At 53.0% G+C, this 14,236-nt stretch overlaps 1 protein-coding gene across 1 annotated transcript in view; it reads left to right on the top strand.

Moving 5' to 3' along the window:
* The first annotated feature begins 7,546 nt into the window (after window positions 1–7,546).
* Window positions 7,547–14,236, top strand: part of ADRA1D (adrenoceptor alpha 1D) — a 28,425-nt gene continuing 21,735 nt past the window's right edge. Inside the window, exon 1 of the mRNA XM_023217971.3 lies at window positions 7,547–8,987. Within this exon, the coding sequence (XP_023073739.2) occupies window positions 7,877–8,987 (1,111 nt within the window). The 5' untranslated portion in view covers window positions 7,547–7,876. The remainder of the gene's footprint in view (window positions 8,988–14,236) is intronic.

Raw genomic sequence — 14,236 nt, forward strand, 5'->3', positions numbered from 1 at the left:
CCAGCTGTCAGCAGCACATTCCCAAATGGCATTCCCAATTCTAGCCCTTTTTAGCAAGCCATGCTGGAAATGTACATGTTGGACCTGGTCTGGAAGAAACAGCAAACATGAAAAGTGGTGCGGTGGCTCAAGCCTGTAATCCCAGCACTTTGGGAGGCCGAGACGGGCGGATCATGAGGTCAGGAGATCAAGACCATCCTGGCTAACACGGTGAAACCCCGTCTCTACTAAAAAAAATACGAAAAACTAGCCGGGCGAGGTGGCAGGAGCCTGTAGTCCCAGCTACTCGGGAGGCTGAGGCAGGAGAATGGCGTGAACCCAGGAGGCGGAGCTTGCAGTGAGCTGAGATCCGGCCACTGCACTCCAGCCTGGGCAACAGAGTGAGACTCCGTCTCAAAAAAGAAAGAAAAAGAAAAGTCATGGAAGAGTCCACTAGGCCTGGGTAGAGTTCTAGCTGGCGGGGGGGAGGGGGTTCAGGGCAGTCGATCTCTCTGCTCTTTTCACTATGCACCTCATAAGGCATTTCCTAGCCAAGACCCAAATTGAGTATTCCTGGGACTCTTGCTGTCCTGCAGTATAGACAAGCTGGACAGTTGCCAAACCCATTCCCTATTCCTAGGCACCTGACCAAACCACATTTCCCCCCTGCAAGTAAGTGAGGGCATGGGACTAATGGGTTTAGACACAACTGTTGTTTTTGGTTTCTAAAATATCCATGTAATTCTCCACAGTCTCCCTTTCTTCCTTGGATATCTTTTATAGACAATCCAGAAGAGATCTCCAGGGTTCTGGAGCATTCCAAGTCTCTAGAAAACAATGAATTCACACATCAAAAGGAGCCTAGATCCCTGAGTGGTCCCATAGAGGAGATCTGTCCAGGACAGCTGTTCAATCAGGTACTTTCACATCGGCCTTTGAGTAAATGAGAAATGAAGTTGTATTGTGTTAAGTCAGTGAAATGTGGGTTCCTCATTATGGGCTTTAACATATCCTGACTAATCTCTGCCCTGAGAGTTTTCCACTCTAGTGTGTCTTCCAACTTTGTTCACTATCCTGCTTCCCAGCTTAGCTCCTCTCCTGAGGAAGGTAAAAAGAAACAAAAGAATATCCCTTAGAAGCAGAAGCAAACACAGCTGCAAAGCAAAGAGCCATTCCAAGGGTCCCTAGAGCAGTGGGCTGCTAGCCAGGTTCTGAGTGGGAATTTCATTTCATTGCCACCCACTACCATTTCCATTAATTTCCAACTCTATTAATTTTAGGCAAATATTAGCACAAATTATCAAATCATAACTGGCTCAAGTTCCCTCCAGCCTCTGCTGACATAGGGATGAGGCTGAGAGGATGGACTACTCAGAAATTCCTTCCTGCAGAAACCACATTCTTTCTCCAGATACTCCCTGACCCGTGACCTGAGCACCAAACTCTGCTGTCCTGAAGGTATGGGAGGGTCGCACTGAGACCTTACCCTTTCACCCAGTGCCCTTCCCTTCCACAGCATGGATCTAGGGAAGAATGGCCTAATTAAGGGGATCAGGAAGGTTTTGGGTCAGTCGGTATTATGGGTTAGGATGTAGCCAGGGTAAGGATCAGGCATGGTAAGGTAAAAGGTTAAGCCAGGGCCAGAGATCAATGTGCAGCTAAAGAATGGAATGGATGTCCATATTCTTCATAGGAGCTTATCCTAGGAACCGGCAGCTTTAACGAAGTCTTCCAATGACATGCATGAATTTGCACCCTTTGCTCTGGCAATCAGCTCCCACTGCTCTTCTAGGATGGGGAGGTACTGGAAAAGGGTTCTTTTAGATTTAGATTTTCTTTGGCGATTTCATTGCAAAGAATCTTCAAGACCCAGATATCAAACCCAGAGAAAACTTTTGTCCATGGCAATGTGAAACTCTCCTCCTAACTCTTCTGGGTAGCACTCTCTGCCATTTGAATGTAAGCCCCAGGATAGCAGGAAATTTGCTTTATTTAACATCGTGAGCTGAGCGGGGTGTCTCATGCCTGTAATCCCAGCACTTTGGAAGGCTGAGGCAGGAGGATAGCTTGAGCTCAGGAGTTTGAGACCAGCGTGGGCAACATAGCAAGGCCCTGTCTCTACAAAAAAAAAAAAAAAAAAATGTTAATTAGCCACACATGGTGGCACAATTACTCAGGAGGCTGAGGCAAGAGGATGGCTTGAGCCTGGGAGGTTGAGTTCACAATGAGCTATGATCATGTCACTACACTCCAGCCTGGGTAAACAGAGTGGGACCCTCTCTCTCTCAAAAAAAAAAAAAAAAAAAAATATATATATATATATATATGTATCCCCAATGCCCAGAACAGTTCTTTGGCATATAGCTGGTGCTTAGTTAACTTGTATTGAATGAATGAATAAAGGCTGCCCAGCCTTGATGAGGTGGGAAGAAACTGGGGGTTGACCAGCTGGTTCCCGCAAACAGGATACATCTGTCATGATTTCTTCTCCATCACCATTGTTTCCCATTTGGCATCCTGACTCTGACAGTGCCAACCAATCTGTATCATCTTCACAAGCAAGGAGGTGGTCCAGAACTCCTCAATGCCTTCATGACCCCTTGCAGGGTTCCGTCAAGCCTCCTCTTTAGGGGCTAGAGTCCAGGGTTTGTCAGTATAGGAGTTAACTTCTCAGTTGTGAGACAAACTGCTCCTTTTTATTTGCTGTCACTCTAAAGAGGTCTCATAAGGGAGAAGAGATAAATGCAGGTGCTTGGTCTTCCATGTAAACTGGGCGCCATACTGCCAAATCACACAGAACCCATAGACCAACAGGGTCTCCAGGCTCACTGGGCCAGCAATTTGCCCGCAAGGCTCCTGGACTCACAAGGCCATGAGAACGCCTCAGGGAACAGGATGCAGCGTGAAAGGGAGTCCTCTAGGGTCTCAGGACTTTGCCTATGATCCAATCAAAGCTTCTCCACAAATATCTGCTTGTTTATATTGGGCTTCTTTTTTTTTTTTTTTTTTTTTTTTTTGAGGCAAGGGTCTCACTCTGTCACTCAGGCTGAGTTCAGAGTTCAGTGCTGCCATCACGGCTCACTGCAGCCTCAACCTACCAAGCTCAAGCGATCCTCCCACCTCAGCCTCCAGAGTTGCTGGGACTTCCGCTGCACACCACCACAGTCAGCTTTTTATTGTTTTTTTTCTTTTTCTTTTTTTCTGGTAGGGACAAAGTCTCACTATATTGCCCTGGTTGGTCTTAAACTCCTGGGCTCAAGCAATCCTCTTGTCTTGGCCTCCCAAAGTGCTGAGATTACAGATGTGAGCTACCATACTCCAGCCTATACTGGGTTTCTATGAAGGCTTCACTTAAAGAATTACCTTGTTTTGATCTCTGATCTAGTTCAATCCCATTTGCTCCATTTTATAAAGGACACAACCAGGTCCAAATATTTGCCAAAGACCATATACGGAGGAAGCACAGCACACCAATGTTTGGCTCTTAGGTAAGAGTTCCTGCCAAAACTGCTGATGACTTCCCTTGCTGCCCCAGGAAAGGCTCTGCATTTAGAAAACATATGGCCTGCTAGGAACTTGACTCTAATGGGGACAGCTGAGAGGATAGTTGATGGAATAAGGGAGAGGAGTTCACATCATATCACAATATCACAAATGATGCTACCACCAGCCCCAACCATTCTTCTTCTATCACCTCTGGCAAATATTTTACCCAAAGGAATAAACCCAGCAGTATCCTTCAGCCAAGAACACTGACGGGTCATATACATGCTAGTTTCGGAAAGCCTGCCAACATTTCTTTCTTTTTTTTTTTTTTTTTTTTTGAGACAGAGTCTTGCTCTGTTGCCAGGCTGGAGTGCAGTGGCGCGATCTCCGCTCACTGCAACCTCTGCCTCCCGGGTTCAAGCAATTCTCCTGCCTCAGTCTCCCAAGTAGCTGGGACTACAGGTACGTGCCACCACACCCAGCTAATTTTTGTATTTTTAGTAGTGACGGGGTTTCACCATGTTGGCCAGATGGTCTCAATCTCTTGACCTCGTGATCCTCCCACCTTGGCCTCCCAAAGTGCTGGGATTACAGGTGTGAGCCACTGCGCCCGGCCCCAACATTTCTTTAGAGAAAGATGGTCCCACTTTCACAGACCAAATCAAAGTAAGGAATGATGAAGGAAGGAAGTTAATTCTTGACCCAAAGGGCATTTAAGCTCTCTCTGAAATTCACTTCCTCCAGGAAGCCCTTAAGGATAATCATCGTTAAGGATAATCTGGAGGTGACAGACTCCAGATGAAAATGCTTTGGAGGCCGGGTGCCATGGTGGCTCATGCCTGTAATCCCAGCACTTTGGGCGGTCAAGGTGGGAGGATCGCTTGAGCTCAGGAGTCTGAGACCAGCGTTGGCAACGTAACGAGATCCCGTCACTACAAAAACTAACTAACTAAATAAGTAAATAAATAAACAAACAAACAAATAAAATGCTGTAGCTATGTGCCTGAGAGTCTCAGTTTCTGGACCCTGAGTTCAGATAGGAAAGGTTCTAGCCATTTTTCCAGAGGATGTCCCTCTGGACAGCATTCTATTCATGTATGAGATGCTAGAACACAAATCTCATGTAAGAATCATTTCAGGAACAAAAGTCTCTGATTCACATTCATTCATTTATAATCCAAATAAATCCCAGGGTCCCATGTGGCCCAGTTTCAAAGCAGCATCCATTTTAAAGAAACCACCACCTCAACATGCTTCCTACAAATCGCCTTCCAAACAACTTACTTTGAGCATTCCCCCACCAAAAAAAAAAAAAAAAAAAAAAGGTAAGAAACAGGAAAGAGTCCAGTCCCACTAGACAAAGTGTGCTATGAACTTAAAAGCAGTGGTGAGTTATCAAAGAAATATTTTTGAAAGAGTAAAATGATCAGATTTGGGAAGACCCGTATGGCAACAGACTAGGAGGCATTATTGGAGTATGAATGAAAATCAGAGTGAGGCATGATCAGGGCCTGACCTTAGGCAGAGACGTTGGAGAGAAGGGGATGGGTTCACAAAGTCAAGTAGGCAAACACAATCAACACCATTCTAGGACTGGCTAGATTTGGGGTGGACAGTAAAACAGAAGGAGGAGTTTAGGTTTCCAACTGCAGCAATTGCATAGATGCTGGTTCCATTTTCATAAGTGAATACAGTAAGTTGAAGATTTTAGTGTCAGAGATGGTGAGTTTAACTTAGGAACATGCTTAATTCGAGGTGCTCATGAGGCATCCAAGCAAAGATCTGGGTGTGAATGGTATGCTTGGGATGATATTGAGCTTTATCCCAGCCCTCCACTGCTAAGACCTCCTTTCAGAGAGAGACAGCTCTTTCTTTTGTTGCCCCTGCCACCAGCACATTGTGCCAGCCCCTTCCCGGATTTCAGCGTCTGATAAGCAAGTCCAGGAAACTCACAAAGATCTCACAACCACTGTCCTTCCATATTCATTTCCCAAGAGCTCCAGAACCTCTGGAATCATCTTGCAGAACTTCTGAGGACCACCAAGACCTGAAATGGGGAAAGACTTCCCCATCTTCTTCCAGGCATTCTATCCCACAACTCTTCCTACCCTCCTGGCAAGAACACCTCCAGCCAGCCTTCTGCTGGCTCTCCACACCAGAATCAGGCACATATCTCTATGTGACACCAGTCAAGTAGTCCCTAGCACCTGAGCCCCAGCTGTAGGTTTAACTATGTCTCCTCTTCCCAGTCTTTGAAAACTGGCCAATCCCAGAATCGAATGGATTCCACCAGGGTTGCACCTATCCCACACTATGTGACAGCAGCCACCCATGGACACTGAGCTGCCGTCTAACTCTCCCCAGAGAGGAGCTCCTGGCCTCCTCTTTCAGTTCCCACTGTCCCTCCCCTCTCAGAGACAAAGCCCAAACCCAAGATTTTACTTTTGGTCAGCTGCTGGCTAATCCCTAGAAGTCACGTTGCTTTCATTTCAACTCACTATAGCAAGTTTCCAAAAACCAAAATAAAAGATTTAATGGGGAAGGCCATGGAAGAGCTGTTTCCAAGCCATGATTATAAAAGCCTTATCTTCCTGGACTGGGCAATGGAGAGGAAGGAGGTCACCCACCTGTCAACATTTCTCCAGTTTTTTACTTTTTCTCTAAAGCAGCTTCTCATCTAAAACTCAGACATCCTGCCCCTGTGTCAACCACAACCAGTGGACACTAGGGCTATGAGTTCTCTGTCCCCTCCCAGACACTTCTGCAAACAGGCCCTCATCTCCCTGGTAGGGCTCAAGCCCTCTTCATTCTGCAACTATGAGATGGCATTACCCTCCTTAGAGTTAGTGTATCCAGCATGGTGCCTGCCATGTGCCAGCAGCCGGTATTTTTATGTTGGCTAACGGTATGATTTCTTTGCGCCTTTCCCTACCCAGTCCTGCTGCTGCGCAAGAAGCTTCTCATACCCTCTCCCACACCTGCATCCGGGGTCCATACAGCCCCACACCTACTCTGCCTTCCATCCTCCCTGTTAAAAGCCTGCCCTGAACAAGCCCTACTCCGCTGACATACCCAGGCACTTCTCTGGGGCCCTCACCCATATTTACTCAGTTAACCCTCAGGCCAGGAGGTAGACGTCACTTCTTATTCTCATTTTACAGATGAGGAACTGAGGCCCAAAGAGGTCTCGCAGTTAATATGGGGCGGAGCCTGGATTCAGATGCGGAGCCAGACTGTCTCACACCCGCCCCATGTAACCATCCTGCCAAGTGCCCTTTCCCACCCTCCGGCACTTACACCCTCCCTCTTAACAAGGCCAGAACAAGAACAAGGCCCCTTATTTAGGGTGGCTATAGAAAGATTTATTCCCGCATCTGATACAGAGAAAGGTGACAGTGCATGTAGACCAGCGTGGCTTGGGCAGGGTCCGAGGGCTGTAGCCGCAGCATCCTGTTCCTGAGCCCATGGTACCCAGCCTCAGCCCAGAACAGGTTTCCGACCCTTCCTGGGCTCTCTTCATGACATCGCACTGGGCAGAGGTGTCTGAAACCCTGCCTGGCCCGTGGCCTGAGAAAAAGGAGGTGCGGCAGATCCATGTGGGCAGTCCCAGGTGACAACCCGCAGCGGCACTGCGCCGTCCGGGCCGCAGTCCCCAGATCCCAGGCGCTTGCTGCTCTCTGGCGGCCAAAGCCGGTATCCCGAAGACCCGGGACTCGCGCCTTCAACTCACCGCGCGCCCAAGGGCACCAGCGAGTGACCGAGAGACTCGGGGGAGAGGGCGGGAGGAACAGGGACGCCGCTGAGGACCAAGCGGGAGGGGGTCCGGGAGAGGAGCGGGAAGGCACGCAAAGGGCACCGCGAGGGGAGAGGGCGGACTTGGGCACTTGCGGAGGGGCGTGGGTGGCTGCTGCGGGACCCGAGCGCGCGCCAGCGCCGCAGCCCCCCTAGACCCCGACACACGCGCTTGTCCTGAGCGAAGGGTCCCTACTCCCCTGGAGTGTGGCGCCCCTCTCTCTGCCAGGGTCGCCCCCTCCTCCTTCCTGGCGCTGCCCCTCCTCGGTCCCGCCCCCCGCGCCGAGTTGGGAGCGCCGCAGTGGCCGCCGCCTGCACCGCCCGGCCCCGGAGCCGCCGCTTTGCCCGCTTGCTGGGCACGATCAGAGCGCCGCGCGCGTCGCCCGCCCCAGCTCTTCGGTGCTAGTCCACGGCCGGCCTCGAGGAGCCCGGCCGCCGCCCGGGCCAGGCAGCTCCGCTCTCGGACAGCCGCGCTCCGGGTCACAGGAACTTAGGCAGGACCCCGCCAAGACCCGTGTGTGGAGCTGCATCTGGAGCCCCGCGGCTATGCCCTGTGCTCCCCTCCCTGCCGGCCGCTGGTTCTGCGTCCCGGCCCGGCCACCGACGGCTGCGCGTTGAGATGACTTTCCGCGATCTCCTGAGCGTCAGTTTCGAGGGACCCCGCCCGGACAGCAGTGCAGGGGGCTCCAGCGCGGGAGGCGGCGGGGGCGGCGCGGGCGGCGCGGCCCCCTCGGAGGGCCCGGCGGTGGGCGGCGTGCCGGGGGGCGCGGGCGGCGGCGGCGGCGTGGTGGGCGCAGGCAGCGGCGAGGACAACCGGAGCTCCGCGGGGGAGCCGGGGAGCGCTGGCCCGGGCAGCGACGTGAATGGCACGGCGGCCGTCGGAGGACTGGTGGTGAGCGCGCAGGGCGTGGGCGTGGGCGTCTTCCTGGCAGCCTTCATCCTTATGGCCGTGGCAGGTAACTTGCTTGTCATCCTCTCAGTGGCCTGCAACCGACACCTGCAGACTGTCACCAACTATTTCATCGTGAACCTGGCCGTGGCCGACCTGCTGCTGAGTGCCACGGTACTGCCCTTCTCGGCCACCATGGAGGTTCTGGGCTTCTGGGCCTTTGGCCGGGCCTTCTGCGACGTGTGGGCCGCCGTGGACGTGCTGTGCTGCACGGCCTCCATCCTCAGCCTCTGCACCATCTCCGTGGACCGGTACGTGGGCGTGCGCCACTCACTCAAGTACCCAGCCATCATGACCGAGCGCAAGGCGGCCGCCATCCTGGCGCTGCTTTGGGTCGTAGCCCTGGTGGTGTCCGTAGGGCCCCTGCTGGGCTGGAAGGAGCCTGTGCCCCCTGACGAGCGCTTCTGCGGTATCACCGAGGAGGCGGGCTACGCTGTCTTCTCCTCCGTGTGCTCCTTCTACCTGCCCATGGCGGTCATCGTGGTCATGTATTGCCGCGTGTACGTGGTCGCGCGCAGCACCACGCGCAGCCTCGAGGCGGGCGTCAAGCGTGAGCGAGGCAAGGCCTCCGAGGTGGTGCTGCGCATCCACTGTCGCGGCGCGGCCACGGGCGCCGACGGGGCGCACGGCATGCGCAGTGCCAAGGGCCACACCTTCCGCAGCTCGCTCTCCGTGCGCCTGCTCAAGTTCTCCCGCGAGAAGAAAGCGGCCAAGACGCTGGCCATCGTCGTGGGCGTCTTCGTGCTCTGCTGGTTCCCTTTCTTCTTTGTCCTGCCGCTCGGTGAGTGACCCCTCTCCCACCGGCCCCTCCTGTTCTCCTTGAGCCTATGGCGGTGTCCTCGTGGCACCCAGACTTAGGCGACCCCCACCTGAACCTGGAAGGCTGGCTTAGCAAGTCCTGAGTCTCCTAAGAGGCAGGTGTGCATGCACCATTTTATGGAGGGCCAAGGAGAGGGTCTTCATCCTCGCCAGGTTTGTTTCACAGGCTTCTAACTTTTCTGTCCTTCCCTTCTTCTCTTCCAAGCCTTGAGCTTATGCTGCTGGCCCCTCTAAAAATAAAACGTCTGTGAAAATCTGGGCGGGCATCTGCCCATATGTGGTCGGCAGTGTATGTGTCCCCCTACAGATCCCCCTCCCGGGAGGTGGGTGCACAGAGTGGGTGGGCCTACATGTGTTCATTCATGGGCAGCAAGCCCTGGCCAGTCAACAGGTACGTTAGCAGATGCCGGAAGCCACCCGCTTTTCCCCAGCACTCATTCAGTTTGGAAGCTGGCCCCATTTTGAGACCCTCCCCAGCTGTGTTTCTGAGTGCCTTGGGCTCTGATTTCTGAAATCCCCTCTTGGAAAGGAAGGAGGTTGTGTAGCGATGAGAAACGCAGGGATAGGGATAAATTATCAAACGGAAAGTTCATATTGTTAATCGTTATTTGTTGAGCTTACTGAGTCCTTGAGCTCTTCCGGGGAGCTTTCCTGCTTCTTCCACAAGCTGCCCTGCAGTCCTGGGAGGTGGGCAGCTGTTTTCAGAGGCCGCCTCCTACCCCTTGAGGCCTCTCTTGGAAGCCCCGGGTCGGGGACTGGAGGCTGGACCAGTGCAAGGAGTAGAGGGGTAAGAGCATCTTTGGGGATGAATTTGCCAGGAGTCAGATCCACCCATGGCTGCAACCTTCGTAGGCCCAAGCTGGGCCTTCTCTGCCTTTCCCAGGCCTGGACACTTCCACACTGCCAGGCTGAGTCAGGAAAGAGACAATGGCCTCCTTCCTGTGCCCCCAAAAGCCCTTTCCACACTGCAGCCACAGTGAACCTTATATATTATAAATTAGATGTGTCACTCTCCTATTAAAAGCCCTCAGTGCTTTCCCACTGTCCTGAGAACAAAATCCAAACTCTCTATCATCACCTATGAGAGGGTGACCTTCAAATGCGTTGTTGTCCGAACCAAAATAGGACACTGAATATTTACACCAGGACCACAGGCTAGAACTGGGGCCGTGCAGACATGTGGTCCCCCTTCCTACAATGGAGATCTCAAATGAGAGCTGTCTCCCTCTCTGCCCTCACGGCCTTGCCGCTTCCCTCTGCTCCGGGTTCCTCCCCTCTGACCCTTTCCGGGTTTCTTGCCGGACCCCATGCCTGTCCTCAGGCCTTTGCACTTGCTGTTCTCTGTCTTCACTGCCCTTCCCAGTCCCTCCTGGCCAACTCTATCCTTTAGGTCTTAAATGTTCCCTCTTCAGAGGGACCTTCGTGGACCCTTGACCCTCAGTCATGTCCTTGTTTTCTCCCTTGAAACACAAGGTTCTCTTCCTTCACTAGATCATCGGTTGTAATTACATCTGTGTGCTGCTTGGTGTATTTCTGGAACTGGCCCAGAAGCTGTGTGAGGGCAGGGCGGTGTCACCTGGGTCATCACTGAGTCCACGGCACTCAGCATGGTGCCTGGTATGTGGGGAGCAATAGAGAGCACAGCAGTGGGCACTACAGGCTCTGGCGCCAATCCCAGCTCTGCCTCTCTCCTGCTAGCTGTGTAACCGTGGGCAAATCCCTTAACCCCTCTCTGCTTGCTTTTTTATCTATAAAATAGAGAAGAGGTGATGGTAATAATGCCTATCTATAGGGCCATCGTGGAACTGTAGCTTTTGTAGTGGATACTCGATACAGGGTAAGGAATGAATAAGTAACCCTTGAAAATCATCCAGCCAAAGGTTGTTGCAGGGATGGGGCAAGCAGCTGAACCTAAGAAACACACTAGGAGGAGGAGGTAAGTAAGCAGGGAGGAGAAAGTTGGTGCCCACCCCTCTAGACATCCAAGCCCATCCCCTAGGCCCATCGCCCCAACCCCTGCTCCAGCCTTGCACAGGCTCCTGGGTACCCTCATTCAACCCCTGTCCCTTGGTTCACACTGGGCCCCTGTAGGGAATGCCCAACCTGTGTAGAATGCCAGTTCCCTGTTTTTTTTCCTTTTAACTTCCTTTAAAATTTTAGTTTAATGCACAAATGAGGAGAAAACAATAACGCAAGAATCCACATAATCCAAGAATACATAATGTAATCACGTATATTGAACAGATGTTAATATTTTGCCATATTTGCCTTAGACCCCTTCCTCTCTCTTTTCAAATAAATAAAACAAGCATAACTAGATCCCCTCCTCCTGTTCCTTCCTCTTTCTCTCCCTGCCTCCCCAGAGATAAATCTGGAGTTTATCACTCATACAGATGTTTATACTCTTGCTGCAAACATCTGTATCCATAATAATATACTGTTTTGTGTGTCTCTGAGATTTCTGTGAACGGCAGCATGCCATGCACATCATCATTCTTCAATCTGCCATTTCACCCAACATCATGTGGCTGAGATTTATCCATGCTGGGCCATTTTCACAGCAGTACATTTGAGAGTATTCCACAGTGCGTTGATCCTGCTGAATGTTAGGTTTTTCTACCTCTTCCTTGTTCCAGTCAACACTGCAAAAGGCCACTGTTTTCTTTGAGGTCCACATCACATGACTCCCTCTTCCAGGAAGTCATCCCTTAGTTTCCATGACCTTTGCTCCTTGCTGGCACGCACAGCTCTTTCTCAATCCTTACATTTCTGCTGTGCCTCACATATGATGTAGGGAATTGCGGGGTGGAGGAGGCCCTACCTCCTGCTTCCTAATGGTCTGTGCTGCACCAGGCTTCTCAGGGCACCTTTCCGAGTGCCTCAGAGCAGAGCCCAGGGACACTGGTGGAGTTGAATTGAGTTGAATCTGGCAATGATGAGCAAACAGGACAGAGGCCAAACAAGGAAACAAAATATTACAATCTGCCCCAGCATGGCTTAGAGGGCAGAAGCAGCAGAAAGGGAGGGCAGAGCTCATTTGGAGCAGGAGGGGTCTGAGGTTGTGCAGGAAGGAGAGGGGGCCAGGAGATCCTGACATCCCCAGCATGAGGCCCAGGCCTGGGAGGAGGGATACGCCTTTAAAGGAACAGGGAACACGGAGCAGCAACTTTTGGGGGAAATGTGGACCCCCAGGGGCTGGCATTTGTTGGTATGGAGATACCAGGTATGTGGTAGGGGATAGAGAACATTGGAAACTTGGATGCAGGGATCAAAGATTGGGATGGTTGCAGGAGCATGGGGTGCAGTCTCCCAGAAAGAGGAGGGGAGAGAAGAGAAGAAAGGATCTCAGGACAGAGCTTCGGGGAGCATTGATGTTGAAAGACCCAAAGGAGGTAGCAAAAGAGGCAGCCAGGAGGAGCAGGATGGCTGTTGAGGTGGTACCTGCCTTCTCCCACGTTCTGATCACCACACCAGCTGTGACAGCACCAGAGATGGAGAGATTGAGAAACAATGTGTATGCCAGCAAGAAATGGGCCCACATAGGCCCTGGAAGTAAAGGCACCCAGTAGGGCCGCAGCAGACCTGGGGTGCCCTCACTCACACTTCCGCACACGAAGCCAGGTGGTAGCAGCAGCCACAGTGGCCTGGAGGGCATCAAGAGCCTCAGGGAAGGGCCTGGAGTCCCCGAAGAACATTGGCACTGTGAACCATGGGCTGTCACCTGTAAACCTGGAATGCTGTGGTCAGGCCAGAGAGGCAGCACCACAGGCGGGCTGTCCTGAACAGTGGGGGCATCTAAGGACCCAAGTCACTGGCTGGGAGAGACTGGGACACAGATGTGGCACCTAAAAGCCAGAGAATCCCAGAGAGTAGCTGGGGATCATCCACCATACTTCCAGCTGCCCCACTTTCCCTGTGAGGACAAACTGCAGGGCATGTCCCCAAGGCAGGCAGAGGGTCAACGAGCACCTTAGACCTCAAGTGCCCCGATGCTGCGATTTCAGGGAGCAAGGCCAGGGAGGGCAGCACCGGCTCCTCTGGGACCCCCAGGAAGCTGCTGGTGCGGGAGGTGCGGAGGTGCATGTAGAACGCCCCGCGCCTAGAGAGACGGGAGGGCACCCTCCTGCCGCGTTCCGTGGCGATGTCCAGTTGAGCCATTTGCTCCGTGCATAGTGACCCACGACAGTCCTGTTCCCTGCCTGTGACCGGGGGGATAGCTAGTAATGCTCCGCTTTCAGTCAGAGGTGCTCCACTTTCAGTCAGAGGTGCTCTGCTTTGGAGATGGAACGTAGGGACACCAATCCCTGGGGCCTGTGGAGGAGGCGCTCTTGGAAGCCCCGCCCATGCCAGGTACAATCCCCTACCCTCACCGCAGCAAGCTGGTGCAGGGCTGGGTGCCATGGAAAATCACAGGGAATTGTCTACATCTGCCCTCCTCAACGGGATCCTTCAGCCGGATGCCCTGAGGAGCCCAGACTTGCAGAGTGGGTGTGGGAGGGGCCGCAGTGAGAGCCTGCTGCCTGCGGGCTTCCAGGGAGGACCCAGATAGAGGGGGCGTGGCTGGGGCGGGGCTGCGTCTTTGGGACAGGTGGGCCGGTTGGAAAAGTCCCTGATAAAAGCCTCTGCAGCCTCTGCGCCGAGACACTTCGTGGAGAATCCCCTACAGGTCTAGGCCAGTTGTTTGGTGTAGAATGCAGATTATCCTCCCTGTGGGTGTGAGGGGTACCGGAGGGGCTGGGGAAACCCTGCCCCAGGCAAGCACCCACCTGCAGAAAAGCTTCCTCCTCTCCCAGGAGCCTCCAGAGGCCGTGTCCCTCCTGCCTATTTTCATGGCGGCAGCGTCTCGCAGCGTTTGGCTTTGGGCTGCCTGGCAAGCGTCCTCCAGCCATGCCCAGAGGTGGACTGTCTGCCGAGACCTACACACACACACACACACACACACCAGCCCCACCCCTGTCATTCCTAGTGACCACTCACAGACCCCAGGCCTTCAATCCCAGCTCTCTCCTGTTGGGCAGTCACCGAGCATCACTGACCTCCGCCCTCCAAATGCCATCCACTCAAAGCAGCCCAGAGACTCAGAGCAAAGGGCCCCCCTTCAAATGCACCTCAAGGCATACAAGCTGGGCAGAGGCTCTGATATCAGAAGTCCCAGGACAGCCCAGCCAATGTCCCACTCCAGCCATCCGTGAGCCACACCTGAGCCTCTCT

Source organism: Piliocolobus tephrosceles, chromosome 20 (genome assembly GCF_002776525.5).
Source record: "Piliocolobus tephrosceles isolate RC106 chromosome 20, ASM277652v3, whole genome shotgun sequence".
Lineage (NCBI taxonomy): Eukaryota > Metazoa > Chordata > Mammalia > Primates > Cercopithecidae > Piliocolobus > Piliocolobus tephrosceles.